This window comes from Schistocerca piceifrons, chromosome X (genome assembly GCF_021461385.2).
Source record: "Schistocerca piceifrons isolate TAMUIC-IGC-003096 chromosome X, iqSchPice1.1, whole genome shotgun sequence".
NCBI lineage: Eukaryota > Metazoa > Arthropoda > Insecta > Orthoptera > Acrididae > Schistocerca > Schistocerca piceifrons.
This window is the reverse complement of record NC_060149.1, coordinates 736,271,880-736,288,481: the sequence shown is the minus strand read 5'-3', so window position 1 is coordinate 736,288,481 and position 16,602 is coordinate 736,271,880. Positions and strand designations below refer to the sequence as shown.

Sequence of the window (16,602 nt, the reverse complement as noted above, 5' to 3'; positions counted from 1 at the left end):
AGTAGCGGAACATAACCATCCCAATGAATTATCGATTTAGTTGCACCAGGCCTAGTCCATTCCATGTAAACACAGCCCACACCATTATGGAGCCACCACCAGCCTGCACAATGCCGTGTTGACAACTTGAGTCCATGGCTTTGTGGCGTCTGCACGACACTCGGAGCCTACCAACAGCGCTTACCGACTGATATCCGAACTCATCTGACGAGGCCACGGTTATACAGTAGTCTATACGAGTCCAACCGCTACGGTCACGAGCCTAGGAGAGGCGCTGCAGATGATGTCCTGCTGTTAGCGTCGGTCGTCTGCTGTCATAACCCAATGACGCCAAGTTTTGCCGCTCTGTCCTAACTGATACGTTCGTCGTATGTCCCGCATTGATTTCTACGGCTATTTCGCGCAGTGTTGTTTGTCTGTTAGCAGTGACTCCTCTAAGCAAACATCACTCCTCCGGGTCGTTAAGTGAAGGCCGTTGGGAACTGCGTGATGGGTAATGCCCGCAATTTCCTACTCTCGGCACTCTCTTCACACTATGGACCTCAGAATATTGAATTCCCTAGCAATATCGGAAACAGACTGTACCATTCATTTAGCTCCAACTACCATTCCGCGTTCAAAGTCTGTTAATTCCCGCCGCGCCGCCGTAATCACGTCGGAAACCTTTTCACACGAGTCACCTCAGCACAAGTGACTGCTCCGCCGATGCATCTACGTCCACATCTACATCTACATGGATGCTCTGCAAATCACGTACAAGTGCCTGGCAGAGGGTTCATCAAACCACCTTCACATTTCTCTATTATTCCTGTCTCGTATAGCGCGCGGAAAGAATGAACACCTATATCTTCCCGTACGAGCTCTAATTTTCCTTATTTTTATCATGGTGATCGTTCCTCCGTATGAAGGTCGGTGTCAACAAAATATTTTCGCATTCGGAGAAGGAAGTTGGTGATAGGAATTTCGTGAGAAGATTCCGTCGCAACGAAAAACGCTTTCCATTTAATGATGTCCTACCCAAATCCTGTATCATTTCTGTGACACTGTCTCCCATATTTCGCGATAATACAAAACGTGCTGCCCTTCTTTGAACTTTTTCGATGTACTCCGTCAGTCCTATCTGGTAAGGATCCCACACCGCGCAGCAGTATTCTAAAAGAGGACGGACAAGTGTAGTGTAGGGTGTCTCCTTAGTAGGTCTGTTACATTTCCTAAGTGTCCTGCCAATAAAACGCAGTCTTTGGTTAGCCTTTCCCACAACATTTTCTGTGTGTTCCTTCCAATTTAAGTTGTTCGTAATTGTAATACCTAGGTATTTACTTGAATTTACGGCTTTTAGATTAGACTGACTCATCGTGTAACCGAAGTTTAACGAGTTCGTTTTAGCACTCATGTGGATGGCCTCACGCTTTTCGTTATTTAGGGTCAACTGCCACTTTTCTCATCATTCAGATATCTTTTCTAAATCGTTTTGCAATTTGTTTTGATCTTCTGATCACTTTATTAGTCGATAAACGACAGCATCATCTGCAAACAACCGAAGGCGGCTGCTCAGATTGTCTCCCAAATTGTTTACATGGATAAGGAACAGCAAAGGGCCTATAACACTACCTTGGGGAACGCCTGAATCTCTTCTGTTTTACTCGATGACTTTCCGTCAGTTACTACGAACTGTGACCTCCCTGACAGGAAATCAAAAATCCAGTCACATAACTGAGACGATATTCCACAGCACGAAATTTCACTATGAGCCGCTTGTGTGGTACAGTGTCAAAAGCCTTCCGGAAATCCAGAAGTACGGAATCGATCTGAAATCCCTTGCCAATAGCACTCAACACTCCATATGAATAAAGAGCTAGCTGTGTTTCACAGGAACGATGTTCTCTAAACCCATGTTGACTGTGTGTCAATAGACCGTTTTCTTCGACGTAATTCGTAATGTTCGAACACAATATATGTTCTAAAATCCTGCTGCACATCGACGTTAACGATATGGGCCTGTAATTTAGTGGATTACTCCTACTACCTTTCTTGAACATTGGTGTGACCTGTGCACTTTCCAGTTATTCGCTACGGATCTTTCGTGGAGCGAACGGGTGTTAAGTATGGGGCTAATGCGTCAGCATACTCTGGAAGGAACCTAATTGGTATACAGTCTGGTCCAGAAGACTTGCTTTTATTAAGTTATTTAAGTCGCTTCACTACTCCGAGGATATTTACTTCTACGTTACTCATATTGGCAGCTCTTCTCGATTCGAATTCTGGAATATTTACTTCGTCTTCTTTTGTGAAGGCATATCGGAAGGCTGTGTTTAGTAACTCTGCTTTGGCAGTACTGTCTTCGATAGTATCTCCATTGCTATCGCGCAGAGAAGGCATGGATTGTTTCTTGCCGCAAACATACTTCACATACGACCAGAATCTCTTTGGATTTTCTGCTAGGTTTCGGGACAAAGTTTTGCTGTTGAAACTGTTAAAAGCATCTCGCATTGAAATACGCGCTAAATTTCGAGCTTCTGTAATAGATCGTCAATCTTGGGGATTTTGCGTCTGTTTAAATTTGGTTTGTTTGTTTCGTTGTTTCTGCAACAGTGTTATGACCCGTTTTGTGTACCAAGGAGGATCAGTTCCGTCGTTTGGTAATTTATTTGGTATAAATCTCTCAATTGCTGCTGATACTATTGCTTTGAATCTAAGCCACATCTGGTCTATACTTACATTATTAATTTGGAATGAGTGGAGATTGTCTCTTAGGAATCCGTCAAGTGATTTTTTATCTGCTTTTTTGAATAGGTTTATTTTTCTCTTATTTTTCGAGGTTTTAGGGATTACAATATTCATTCTCGCTACGACAACTCTGTGTTCACTAATCCCTGAATCGGTTTTGATGATCGTTATTAACTCAGGATTATTTGTTGCTAAGACGTCAAGTGTGTTTTCACAACCGTTTACTATTCGCGTGGGCTCATGAACTAACTGCTCGAAATAATTTTCGGAGAATGCATTTAGCACAATTTCGGATGATATTTTATGCGTACCTCCGGTATTAAACATGTATTTTCGCCAACATGTCGAGGGTGAATTAAAGTCACCACCAACTATTATCGTATGAGTTGGGTACGTGTTTGAAATCAAACTTAAATTTTCCTTGAACCTTTCAGCAACTGTATCATCTGAATTAGGACGTCGGTAAAAGGATCAAATTATTGTTTTATTATGGTTGCCAACAATGACCTCTGCCCATACTAATTCACAGGAAGTATCTACTTAAATTTCGCGACAAGATAAACTACTTCTGACAGCAACAAACACGCCACCGCCAACCGTGTTTAGCCTATCCTTTCGGAACACCGTTGGGTTCTTCGGAAAAATTTCGGATGAGCTTATATCCGAAATTATCAGCTTTCAGCACCTATAACGATTTGAGCATCAGTGCTTTCTATTAGCGGTTTGAGCTCTGGTACTTTCCCAACACTGCTACGACAATTTACAATTGTTATACCAATGGTTCCTGTATCTACGTTCTTCCTGTGTTCAGCCTGCATCCTTTGTGACTGAAGCCCTTCTGGTGTTTCCCGGAGACCTTCTAACTTAAAAAACCGCCCAGTCCACGCCACACAGCCCCTGATACCCGCGTAGCCGCCTCCTGCGTATAGTGGACACCTGACCTATTCAACGGAACCCAAAACCCAACCACCCTTTGGCGCAAGTCGAGGAATCTGCAGACTACACGGTAGCAGAACAGTCTGAACCTCTGATTCAGAGCCTCCACTCGGCTTTGTGCCAGAGGTCCGTAATCGGTCCTGTCGACTATGCTGCAAATGGTCAGCTCTGCTTTCATCTTGCAAGCAAGACTGGCAGCCTTTACCACTTCTGTTAGCCGCTCGAAACCAGAGATAATCTCTTCTGATCCAAAGTGACGCACGTCATCGGTTCAAATGGTTCAAATGGCTCTGAACACTGTGGGACTTAACAGCTGAGGTCATCAGTCCCCTAGAACTTAGAATTATTTAAACCTAACTAACCAAAGTACATCACACACATCCATGCCCGAGGCAAGATTCGAACCTGCGACCGTAGCGGTCGCGCGGTTCCAGACTGAAGCCCCTAGAACCTCTCGGCCACTCCGGCCGGCCACATCATTGGTACCGACGTGAGCAACCATCTGCAGTTGGCTGCACCCTGTGCTCTTCATGCCATCCAGGAGGACCCTATCCACATCTGGAATGACTCCACCCGGTATGCACAATCTGGTGACTGTTTCTACCGCGTCTTCGAAATGCAAACATTACTCCTGAATTGATAGCCGACTTAAGAATGACATCAGGCGTGGAAATCGCAACCTTCTGATAATTGAGTTACTTCCTGGAGTGACACAGAATTATTCTTCTAAATTCAACTGAACTTTCCCCGGTACGCCGGCTGGAGTGGCCAAGCGGTTCTAGGCGCTACAGTCCTTAACCGCGCGACCGCTACGGTCGCAGGTTCGAATCCTGCCTCGGGCATAGATGTGTGTGATGTCCTTAGGTTAGTTAGGTTTAAGTAGTCCTAAGTTCTAGGGGACTGATGATCAAAGAAGTTAACTCCCATAGTGCTCAGAGCCATTTGAACCATTTTTTTCCCCGGTACTTTAATTAAATATTCTGAACGCTTTGCACTTAAGGTGTGGCATCCAAATGTCAAATGTATTTTTCTAGACCAGGAGGGCCATTCCATGCAGACACTAGAATTAATTTCATCATTTCATTGCGAATTATCTGTCTTAGCGATCACTAGCAGAATAAGGGAGCACTGAATGACGCAGTTGCTCGTTAGGTCTATGGAACCATCATCTCACTGCAAAGCCGAGGCTGCGTTGGTTCAAGATTCCAGGCTCCTGGGAGACCAACGTTTTTTCTCTAGCGTGACAGAGATACAGCTGTTGGAATTCCTAAATGTGGCAAATAATCCATTTTAAAACGATCTTACATGAACCGATAAACTATTTTCTGATCCAATTTCTTCCCTAGCACTTATCCCATATGTTGCACAAATGTTTGAGTTTCCTCCACTTCTTTCACCCGTCTATTATATCCAAAGGGAATAAAGTGTCAGAAGTGTTAAACTTTTCCATTTATGCTCCGTTTTGTAGCCATTTATGCCCCGACCTCCTAAATTTCGCCCGCAATCGTAGATTACATACTTAATATTCCCCACGTCATACGGTGTGCGAGCACCGGTTACAACGCTGTCTTTACTGTGTGGTGTACACACAGTTCATCGAAAATATTTCACACTGAAAGCCAAATTACGATACTGAATAACCTTATGATTGCCAGTATGAGTGCAAAAACGTCCACTGTAGGTTACAGGCTCAAGGGGCAATGCGTTGTGATCACCTGAGCTAAAGCTGGCTAGAGTCATTTGAAACGAAATTGTTCTGATCATGGCAGGTAGCCATGTGCTCTTCCATGCAAACGTTTTCCAGGGTTTTGCTAATACCGGAGGGTTGTAAAATGAAGTAAATATGAGCATTTTTCAGCTGGTTTCCTACTTTAACCTGGTACAGCAGTGTGTGCTGCTTATGTTATTGTGATTTTCAGTCCGAAGACTGGTTTGATGCAACACCCCATGCTACTCTACGTCCTGAAAGCCCCTTCATCTCCGAATAAGTACTGCAACATACATTTTTTCTTCCCAGTTCTGTTCAGTACCTCCTCAGTTCAGTGATCTACCCGTTTAAACTCCAGCATTTTTCTGTAGCACCACATTTCAAAATCTTCTATTCTCCTCTTGTCTAAACTGTTTATCGCCCATGTTTCACTCCATACATGGCTACACTCCATACAAATACTTTCAGAAAAAATTTCCTAACACTTAAATCTGTATTCGATGTTAACAACAAATTCTATTTTTTATAAATGTTTTTCTCGCGATTTTATAACCTCCCTACTTCTAGCACCATCAGTTATTTTGCTTCCCAAATAGCAAAACTCGTCTATTACTTTAAGCGCCTCGTTTCCTAATCTAATTTCCTCAGCATCACCTGATTTAATTCGACTGCATTCCATTATACTTGTTTTGCTTTTGTTGATGTTCATCTTATATCCTCCTTTCAAGACACTGCCCATTCCGTTTAACTGCTCTTCCAGGTCCTTTGCTGTCTCTGACAGAATTATACTGCCATTGGAAAACCACAAAGTTCTTATTTCTTTCCCTGGACTTTAATTCCTGTCCATATGTAACCGTGCACACCACACCAGGGATGTACGAAGCCCATTGCATATGTGGTCACGTGTACTTGAACTTCTGAAAGAAACATTAAAAACCGGCTTAGAGGACACAGGAACAGTTGTGCTCTGGGAAACACTGGTAAATCGATAGTAGTAGATCATGTACTGGGTCCAGGGAGCTACAAAATTTAGTTCTCCGATACTATAGTTTTATTTAGGTCTAATAATTAATATGTTAAGATGTACGAAGGGGCCATAAAAATTTAAAAGCACAAAAACTTTAACAGAAAGGAAGATTGATTAAAATTAAAAATGTTATCGGTCTTGTTAGTAAACAAAGAGAACAGTAGAAGCTCTGTGAAACACGTCAGTGTGAGTCAGTGACGTTGGGCAGCGGTCTGATGACGTCGCAACCCACCAGTTGTGCTGTTATATGTACAAGGCTTGGCTTGATGATCTTGCTTAAGTCTGAAAGCGGTGTTGACGTGAGAGCCCAAGGGCAGCCGGCCGCCAAACTTTAATTGGTTTGCTCTACCGCTTGTTCAGTGTGCAGACTGACTAACACCGGGGATAGGCTACAAACATGTCTCACTCCCTTCTCAACCACTGCTTCCTTTTCATATCCCTCTACTCTTATAACTGCCGTGTGGTTTCTGTACAAGTTACAAATAGACTTTCGGTAGCTGTATTTTACCCCTACTACCTTCACAACTTCGAAGGGAGTATTACAGTAAACACTCTCAAAACCATTCTCTGAGTCTACAAATGCTATAAACGTAGGTTTTCTGCTTGTATAAAACAAATTATATAGGTCAGTAAAGCTTTGACTGTTTATTTATGTACTTACATACTTCGATACATTTATCTCCCTTAGATTTTTTCTGGATGCTTTGTCCACCGATCGTAAATCACTGAAAACGCACGGCTTATGATTTGTATCTTAAAATAATAAAAAAGTTATTATAATTATTTTAATGAGTTTTCAGACTTTACAGCTTTACTCTATTTTCAGCTGTCATTTTAAGTTCTTTTCAGGCACGTTAAGACCCTTTGAAGCCCTCCCCCCCTTTTTTTTGACACTGCAAATGGTTCAAATGGCTCTGAGCACTATGGGACTTAACATCTGAGGTCATCAGTCCCTTAGAACTTAAAACTACTTAAACCTAACTAACCATGGCCGAGGCAGGTTTCGAACCTCCGACCTTAGCAGTCGCGCGGTTCCGGGCTGAAGTGCGTAGAACCGCTTGGTCATAGCGGCCGGCTTTGACACTGCAGTTCCACTTTGGACATATCGCATTTGTATACCGTGATGTGTCAATTACACAGAAACAGTGCATCATAAAGTTTTTTTGGTGAAACATTTCTCACTAAAAACATAGTTTGGTGACCTCTGAATCACTGCCATGCCTCTAGCACCCTCGCCACGTTTTCACTACGTCAGTGAAAACTACAATCACGCCTCACACTGGGTGTTTTACATACATAAGTACGGTAACTTGAACCTCTGGGTCTCGGTAACAGATAATAATATCGACAAAAGTTTGAAGATTCCCTGATGACACCATCTTGAGAACATACGATACAAATTTCGACGATTTGTCATGAACAGAAATTACAGAAGTGACCATTCCCGCAACTGGTACCCAAAAATCATGATTCCCGTTATGAATGTTGACAATGGATACAAATATTCGAAAACACGGAAATGATGTTTCTGGGTGAATGTCGAAGGATGGTACAGTTAAAATTTGAGCCATTTGCTATTGTTAGTTATTTAGATAATTGCGACCCACGGTGCAAAACGGATAAAACCGGTTTTTGAGGTTTTCTGCATTAGCATGGTAGCTTCGAACCTCTGATTCTCGGTAACGGATAATGATATCGAAAAAAAATTCGAAGTTACCCTAGAATATCATCTTAAGAACAAATGATAAGCATTTTGACGATCTGCCACGAATAGAAATCACAGAAGTGGCGATCCCCACAACTGGTACTTTTCGTACACATAAATCATGGTTTTTCGGGTTTTTCAGGAGTCACCCAAGAGGTAATGGTACTTTCCTAAGTCGACAATGGCCCACCGTTGACCACACCTAATGCAATGGAAACAACAGATTTTCTCAAATTGCCTGGACTGGAGGAAGTGTGTAATGTTTAGATTTCGACTCTGTACTGTAGCAGAGCTACAGCAGGCCCGTTCGTTCGAGAGTATACAAATGATCGCTATGCCAAGTCTGTCCAAAACACTTGGCCCCCATATTTATGTCATCAATAGAATTCGTGATATGACCCCTGAAAACTGTCGTGAAAGTATCGTTAGACTTCCCCGGTCATTCAACTGAGGTCACTGCTTGGCCTTCTTACACACCATCTCTCTGTAGACTCAGTCACGTATATGCAGCCTTGTTGATATTTGTTATAAGGGGGGAACAGACAACCGTCTAAGGCATGTTCCTGTGATTAACGTTTGCTGGCTCTGAGCACTATGGGACTTAACATCTGAGGTCATCAGTCCCCTAGAAATCAGAACTACTTAAACCTAATTAACCTAAGGACATCACACACATCCATGCTCAAGGCAGGATTCGAACCTGCGACCGTAGCGGTCGCGCAGTTCCAGACTGAAGCGCCTAGAACCGCTCGGCCACACCGACCGGCTTAACGTTTGCTATCCTAATGCTGTAGACATTATCACACGCTATAATAATTCAGCTAGTAATGTCAAAGCTAAGCTCAGCAAGCCAAACTGTCCATATGTAACGGTGCACGCCCCAGCAGGGGGTACAAGTCCACCGCGTAGACACAGCAATTGTGGTATGGGAAACACGGATAAATCGACAATAGCAGAGTATTTACTGGGCCGAGGGAGTAAAAAAAATTGGTTCTCCTGTGCTATAGTTTTATTAAGGTCAAATAAATAATATTTTACTACACTACTGGCCATTAAAATTGCTACACCACGAAGAAGACGTGCTACAGACGCGAAATTTAACGACAGGAAGAAGATTCTGTGATATGCAAAAGATTAGATTTTCAGAGCATTCACACAAGGTTGGGGCCGGTGGCGACACCTACAACGTGCTGACATGAGGAAAGTTTCCAACCAATTTCTCATACACAAACAGCAGTTGACCGGCGTTGCCTGGTGAAACGTTGTTGTGATGCCTCGTGTAAGGAGGAGAAATGCGTACCAACACGTTTCCGACTTTGATATAGGTCTGATTGTAGCCCATTGGGATTGTGGTTTATTCTATCGCGACACTGTTGCTCGTTGGTCGAGATCCAATGACTGTTAGCAGAATATGGAATCGGTGGGTTCAGGAGGGTAAAACGGAACGCCGTGCCGGATCCCAACGGCCTCGTATCACTTGCAGTTGAAATGACCGGAATCTTATCCGCATGACTGTAACGGATCGTGCTGCCACGTCTCAATCCCTGAGTCAACAGATGGGGACGTTTGCAAGACAATAACCATCTGCACGAACAGTTCGACGACGTTTGCAGCAGCATGGAGACCATGGCTTCGGTTACCCTTGACGCTGCATCACAGACAGGAGCGCCTGAGATGGTGTACTCAACGACGAATCTGGGTGCACGAATGGCAAAACGTAATTTTTTCGGATGAACCCCGTATCATAATGGTCGCATCCGTGTTTGGCGACATCGCGGTGAACACAAATTGGAAGCGTGAATTCGTCATTGCCATATTGGCGTATCACCCGGCGTGATGGTATGGGGTGCCATTGGTTACCTCTTGGTCGCATTGAGGGCACTCTGAACAGTGGACGTTACATTTCAGATGTGTTACGACCCGTGGCTCTACCCTTCATTCGATCCCTGCGAAACCCTACATTTCAGCAGGATAAAGCACGACCGCATGTTGCAGGTCCTGTACAGGCCTTTCTGGATACAGAAAATGTTCGACTGCTGCCCTGGCCAGCACATTCTCCAGATGTCTCACCAATTGAAAACGACTGCTCAATGGTGGCCGAGCAATTGGCTCGTCTCAATACGCTAGTCACTACTATTGATGAACTGTGGTATCGTGTTGAAGCTGCATGGGCAGCTGTACCTGTACACGCCATCCAAGCTCTGTTTGACTCAATGCCCAGGCGTATCAAGGCCGTTATTACGGTCAGAGGTTGTTGTTCTGGGTACTGATTTCTCAGGATCTATGCACCCAAATTGAGTGAAAATGTAATCACATGTCAGTTCTAGTATAATATATTTGTCCAATGAATACCCGTTTATCATCTGCATTTCCTGTTGGTGTAGCAATTTTAATGGCCAGTAGTGTATGTACAGAGAGGCTATAATATTTTCAAAGCACAAAAACTTTAATAGAAAGGAAGAATGACTAAAAAGAGAAAAGGTATGGGTCTTATTGGTAAACAAAGAGAATAGTAGAAGCTCTGTGACACATACCAGCGTGACTCAGTCATGTTGGGCAGCGGTGTGATGAGGTCACGGCCCTGTCATTATCCGGTTACATGTAAAAAGTCTGGCTTGATGAGCTTGTTTAAGTTTGGAAATGGTATTTGCTCTTTTATAGCCTCTCTTGGCGTCTAGAGTTTTAGGGGATGATATACCCAAGGATAAAAAATCACGTGATTCATTTAAGACATTTCGTGTGCATGTAACGAGTTTCGCATATATTAACGTATTACTCATGAGGAGACACAGCTCACTTCTGAATACTAACCTGCCAGAATTGAAGGCGAGCCAGCCCCACCAGAGCACGAAGAGCCCCATGACGGCGTTGACGGGAGAGCCCATGGGCAGCCTGCCACCGCTGTAGCGGCCCTGCCGGGGGCCCAGCATCACCGCACCCACCAGAGCTACACACATAGTAGCGCAACTGGTAACCGACAATTGTTTCCTGTTTCACGTTCATTGATTTCGCTAGTGCTAGTTTTACTCACAAAAACACAACGAGATACACGAAAATAAAATGACGAGAAATAAATCGGTACATTAGAATATAGTTAATGTAGGGTAGTGAAGCAGAGATCAATGCCAGAATACAAGCGGGAAACCGATCTTACCACAGCCTAGCACAACTGCTTCAGTCCAAATATCTCTCCAGACAGTTCAAGATTCGACTGTACAAAACCCTGATCCAGCCTGTTGTTCTATATGGCTGTGAGACATGGAGTATCCGGAAACAGGACTTCCATAAGCTCCTTGTTTTTGAGAGACAAGTGCTTCGGAAGATATACGGTCCGGTTCTGGATGCAGATACAGGGGAATGGAGGATCAGATACATCCAAGAGCTTGAGGAACTATACCAGCAGCCCAGCATAGCAAGAACTGTCAAAGCCAAACGAATGCAGTGGGCCGGCCATGTGGCCCAGATGGAGGATCACAGATGGCCTCGGAAGCTCCTGGATTTCACACCTACAGGAAAGGGACTGCCAGGGAGACCCAAGAAGCGTTGGAGGGATGGACTCCATGAAGATTTAAACCAAGTGTCAATAGATGTGAACGGATGGCGGATAGCAGCAATGGACAGAATACAGTGGAGGAGGAAACTTGTAGATGCGTGCGATCCACTGGGCCTGATCACGTAGTAGTAGTAGTAGTAGTAGTAGTAGTAGTAGTAAAATTTCAGTAATACATGTATAGATAACATGTTTAAATGATTAACATTGCAAGATCACAGGTTCATGTAAACGCGAGATAAGCAATTGCAAATGCGAAGAGCTGGTACACTAACAACTGGTGTAACAGCCAGAATGTTGAATGCAAGCATGTGAACGTGCATGCATTGTGTTGTACAGGTGCCAGATATCAGTTTATGGGGTGGAGTTCAATGCCTGTTGCACTTGGTCGGTCAATAAAGAGATGATTAATGCTGTTTGTGGATTACGCTGGAGTTGTTGTTCGATGATGTTCCATATGTGAGCGATTGGCGACAGATCTGGTGATCGAGGAGGCCAAGGTAACGTGTTGACAGTCTGTAGAGCGCGTTGGGTTATAACAGCGGTATGTGGGCAAGCGTTATCCTGTTGGAAAACACCCCCTAGACTGCTGTTCATGAATGGCAGCACAACAGATGGAATCACCAGACTGACGTACAAGTTTGCGGTCGGGGTGCGTAACATAACTGCGAGAGTGCCCCTGCTGTCATACGAAATCGTACTCCAGACTATAACTTCATGTATGGGCCCAATGTGTCTAGCACACAGACAGGTTGGTTACAGACCCTCAACTAGCCTCCTCCTAACCAACACAAGCCCGTCACTGGCAACGAGGCATAACAGACCCCCACCCTGCCCTTCAATGAGCTCTCACTTACACTACTGAATTCTCAAATGTCGGTGGTTTGTGATCAGTGTAATGCACACTACAGGGCGTCTGGCTCGGAACTGTCATTGAAGTAACCGATTCCTAAGAGTTCGTTGTGTCACCGTGGTGCCAACTACGGAAAAAATTGTTGCTGCAGACGCAGATCGACATGCCAGAGCCATACACCGAACACGATGGTCTTCGTTCTCGGTAGTGTCACGTGGTCGTCCGGAGCCCGGTCTTCTTGCGATCGTACACTCTGGTGTCCACCGCTGCCAGCAATTATGTACAGTGGCTAAATCCCTGCCAAGTCTTTCTGCAGTACCACAGAGGGACCATTCAGCTTCTCGTAGCCCTATTACACAACCTCGTTCAAACTCAGTGAGGTGTTTATAATGTCGTCTTTGTGGCTTTAAGGGCATTCTTGACCAACATCAGCTCACCAAGTCCAATTTCAAAGGTAACTAACGCTCACGACCTTTACAGCGTATATTTAAAGCGAACTTGGTTTGCACTCTCATAGTGGTGCTCCTAGCGCCACTCTTATGCCACTGGGGTGAAATTCGAATAGACATTGTCTTTCAGATACAGAAATACGCATCCAGCTTTCGCTTTGTCGCGCAACTCTTTCTTGGTGTTTCGATTTTTTCCGTCAGTCTATTATGGCACATTTCTTTCTTGTAAGTTTACTACAGTAGACTATTCCTAACCAAGTGGTGCAAAACGTTGTTTCTGTCTACCATCTAAAATTACACAGCCTGTTGAAGAAGAGTTTTTGTACTCACACCAGGAGAGGAGACTTCAGGAGAGGTCTTCTGAGTACATTAATGAAAACTACGAAGCAATGGCCGCACATCCTATGTATTGGAAATTTGTGATAAGGTCTTATGGGACCAAACTGCTTAGGTCATCGCTCCCTAAGCTTACACACTACTTAATCTAACTTAAAATAACTTACGCTAAGGACGACACACACACCCATGCCCGAGGGAGGACTCGAACCTCCAACGGGGGCAGCCGCTTGGACCGTGACAGGATACCTCAGACCTCATATTTGCTGTATTCAGTGGTTCACTGAACCCAAGCAAAAAAGATGATTGTTTAAATAAATACATCTATAATCTGCACAATCATTCATCGTTTCTTTCTCGTATTAGACCACTTTATCTATTTTATCAAAGTGCTTTCATTGTATGAAAAACTTTTAAGTCGTTCAGATAGCACGCGTACGTGACAAAGCGTTGTCCAGGTACTGCCACGATTCAGTTCTCTTCTGAATCTCCATGAGTAAGCTTATGTGTGTTCCTTCGGCAGGGAAGGGCTAGAGGAAACGTAGGTAGTAATATGCGCATTTGTGTTGGTGGAAAAACCAGCTCGCACAAATTGATCCGAACTGAAAGACTGTAATGCACCACCGAAGCAGTTAGAACGTGTGTCTCCTAGATCTTACATCGACATTGTTAATCCACAAATCACTGTGGAGTGCGTGGTAGAGGGTACGTCCTATTGTACCAGTTGTTAGGGCTTTTTCCCCTTCTATTCGCGTATGGAGCGAGGGAAGTGTGGTGTCACCGCCAGACACCACACTTGCTATGTGGTAGCCTTTAAATCGGCCGCGGTCCGTTAGTATACATCGGACCCGCGTGTCGCCACTATCAGTGATTGCAGACCGAGCGCCGCCATACGCGAGGTCTAGTCTAGAGAGACTCCCTAGCACTCGACCCAGTTGCACAGCCGACTTTGCTAGCGATGGTTCACTGTCTACATACGCTCTCATTTGCAGAGACGACAGTTAGCATAGCCTTCAGCTACGTCATTTGCTACGACCTAGCAAGGCGCCATATTCAGTTACTATAAGAAATATCTTCAAGAAGGTGTTCTGAACAGATAATATTGTGACTAATGTACCGTCAAGAGCGACGTTCATCATTAATGGATTAAAGTTAAGTATCAAACTAATTACGTCCGCTTTCTGAATTCTCATTCCTTGTCATGTTCCAGACCTCACGTCAGTATAGTTCTTCCCTCTTCACGCCAGCCTGCGTGAGCTAAAACGCGTGCATTTCGGCCTCCACTCGTAACACGGTGTTAGCTCTTCTGCGAACACAACAGGAAGAATGTGATTAATATGATCCTGTCCTCACGATCCCTATGGGAGCGATATGTAGGGGGTTACACTATATCCCTGGAGTCATCATTCAAAGCCGGTTCTTGAAACTTTGTGAGTAGGCTTTCTCAGAATGATTCCCGTCCATCTCCAAGAGTATGCCAGAACAGTTCTTTCAACACTTTTGTGATACTCTCCTCCCGGTCTGACCAAACCTGTGAGCATTCGTGCTGCTCTTTTCTGTATACGCTCAATATCTTGTGTGAGTCCTATCTGGTATGAGTCCTAAACACTCGGCAATATTCTTGGATGGATCGCATGAGTAATCTGTAAGCAATCTTCTTTTGTAGACTGATTGATCTCCCTAGTTTTCTACCAATAAACTGTGGTTTGCTACCGGCTTTACCCTGGACTGAGCCTATGTGATCGTTGCAATTCATGTCTCTAGAGAGTGTACACTAAGGTATTTGTATGAGTTTACAGATGCCAATTGTGTCTCAGTGTTTTAGTCATAGGACAGTACGTTTTATCGCGTTTAAAAGTGCAAAATTTTACATTTCTACAAATGTAAACCAAGTTGCCAATCATTACATCCCTTTGAAACCTTATAAAGATTTGACTCAGTATTTATGCAGTTTCTTTCCGACTGTATTTCATTACAGATAACAGCATCATCTGCGAAAAGTCTGAGCTTAATATTAATATTGTCTATGAGGGCAACAATATGCAACATGAACAGCAAGGGACCCAACACACATTTCCCTGGTGTACACCCCAAGTTACTTCTACATCTGTTGATGACTCTCAATGCAAGATAATTTGCTACTTCCTTCCTACCAGGAAATCCTCACTCCAGTCACAAATTTCTTTTGATACTCCTACTATAGTACTTTTGATAATATACGTTTCTATGGTACCGAGGCAGATGCTTTCCGGAAATTCAGAAACAATACATCTATTTGTCTGCCTTGATCTATGACTTTTAGTACCTCCTGTGAGAAAAGTGCGACTTGGGTTTGACGTGATCAATGTTTTCGAGATCCGTGCTGGTTAACATGGGGCAAGTCATTCTGTTCGAGATTACTCATTATGTTTGAGCTCAGGATATGTTCTCAGATCCTACAACAAATGAATGCCAAGGATATTGGACTGTAGTTTTCGTTACTTCTGCTACCCTTCTTCCAGACGGTCGTGACCTGTGCTTTCTTCCAACTAGTGGGCACGGTATTCTGTTCGAGGGATCTACGATAGATTACAGTTAACAAATGGACTAGCTCAGCTGAAAATTGGGTATACAATCTCAAAGGGATTCCATCGGGCCATTAGGGCACTGTTCAGCTTTAACGATTTCAGTTGTTTCTCAACGCCACTGCGTTAATATCTGCTTCACTCATCTGTTCAGTGTTACGAGAATTAAACTGGGGCAGTACTTCTGGGTTTTCTTTTGTAAATGAAAATCTGAAAACAGGTTTAAGCAATTGCTGTGATACTCTCAATTTCAGTTCCTGTCTTTTTTTAAAAAGAGGGAAGATTCCGTCGACAGCGGGTCATTAGATCATTAGAGACGGAGCACAAGCTCAGATAGTATTAAGTATTAAGAACAGAAAGAAATTGGCCGTGTCTTTTCAAAGGAATCATCCCGGCATTTTCGTGGAGCGATTTCGGGAAATCACGGAAAACCTAAATCTGGATGGCCGGCCGCTGGTTTGAACCGTCGTCCTCCCAAATACGAGTCAAGTGTGCTAACCACTGCACCACCTCACTCGGTTCCTGCTTCGAATATGAGTGAATGGGCATTAAGTTTGGTGTCGGCAACAGCCTTTACATATGACCAGAATTTTCTTTTAGTTTTGTGAAAGACTATTTGATAATATTCCGCTACGGTAGTCGTGGAATTCCTCACACATTGCCCTCTTCACATCCAAAGACGTTTCATTCAGCATTAACCTAGAGCCCTATGCTTTGTTTTATACCTATTAAGCAGTAGCCTTTGTT

At 43.8% G+C, this 16,602-nt stretch overlaps 1 protein-coding gene across 1 annotated transcript in view; it reads right to left on the bottom strand.

Annotated features, from left to right (window-relative positions):
- The window catches only part of LOC124722682 (putative ammonium transporter 3), a 234,576-nt gene that overhangs the window by 147,871 nt on the left and 70,103 nt on the right, over positions 1–16,602 (bottom strand). The window contains exon 4 of the mRNA XM_047247825.1: positions 10,915–11,050. Within this exon, the coding sequence (XP_047103781.1) occupies positions 10,915–11,050 (136 nt within the window). The remainder of the gene's footprint in view (positions 1–10,914; positions 11,051–16,602) is intronic.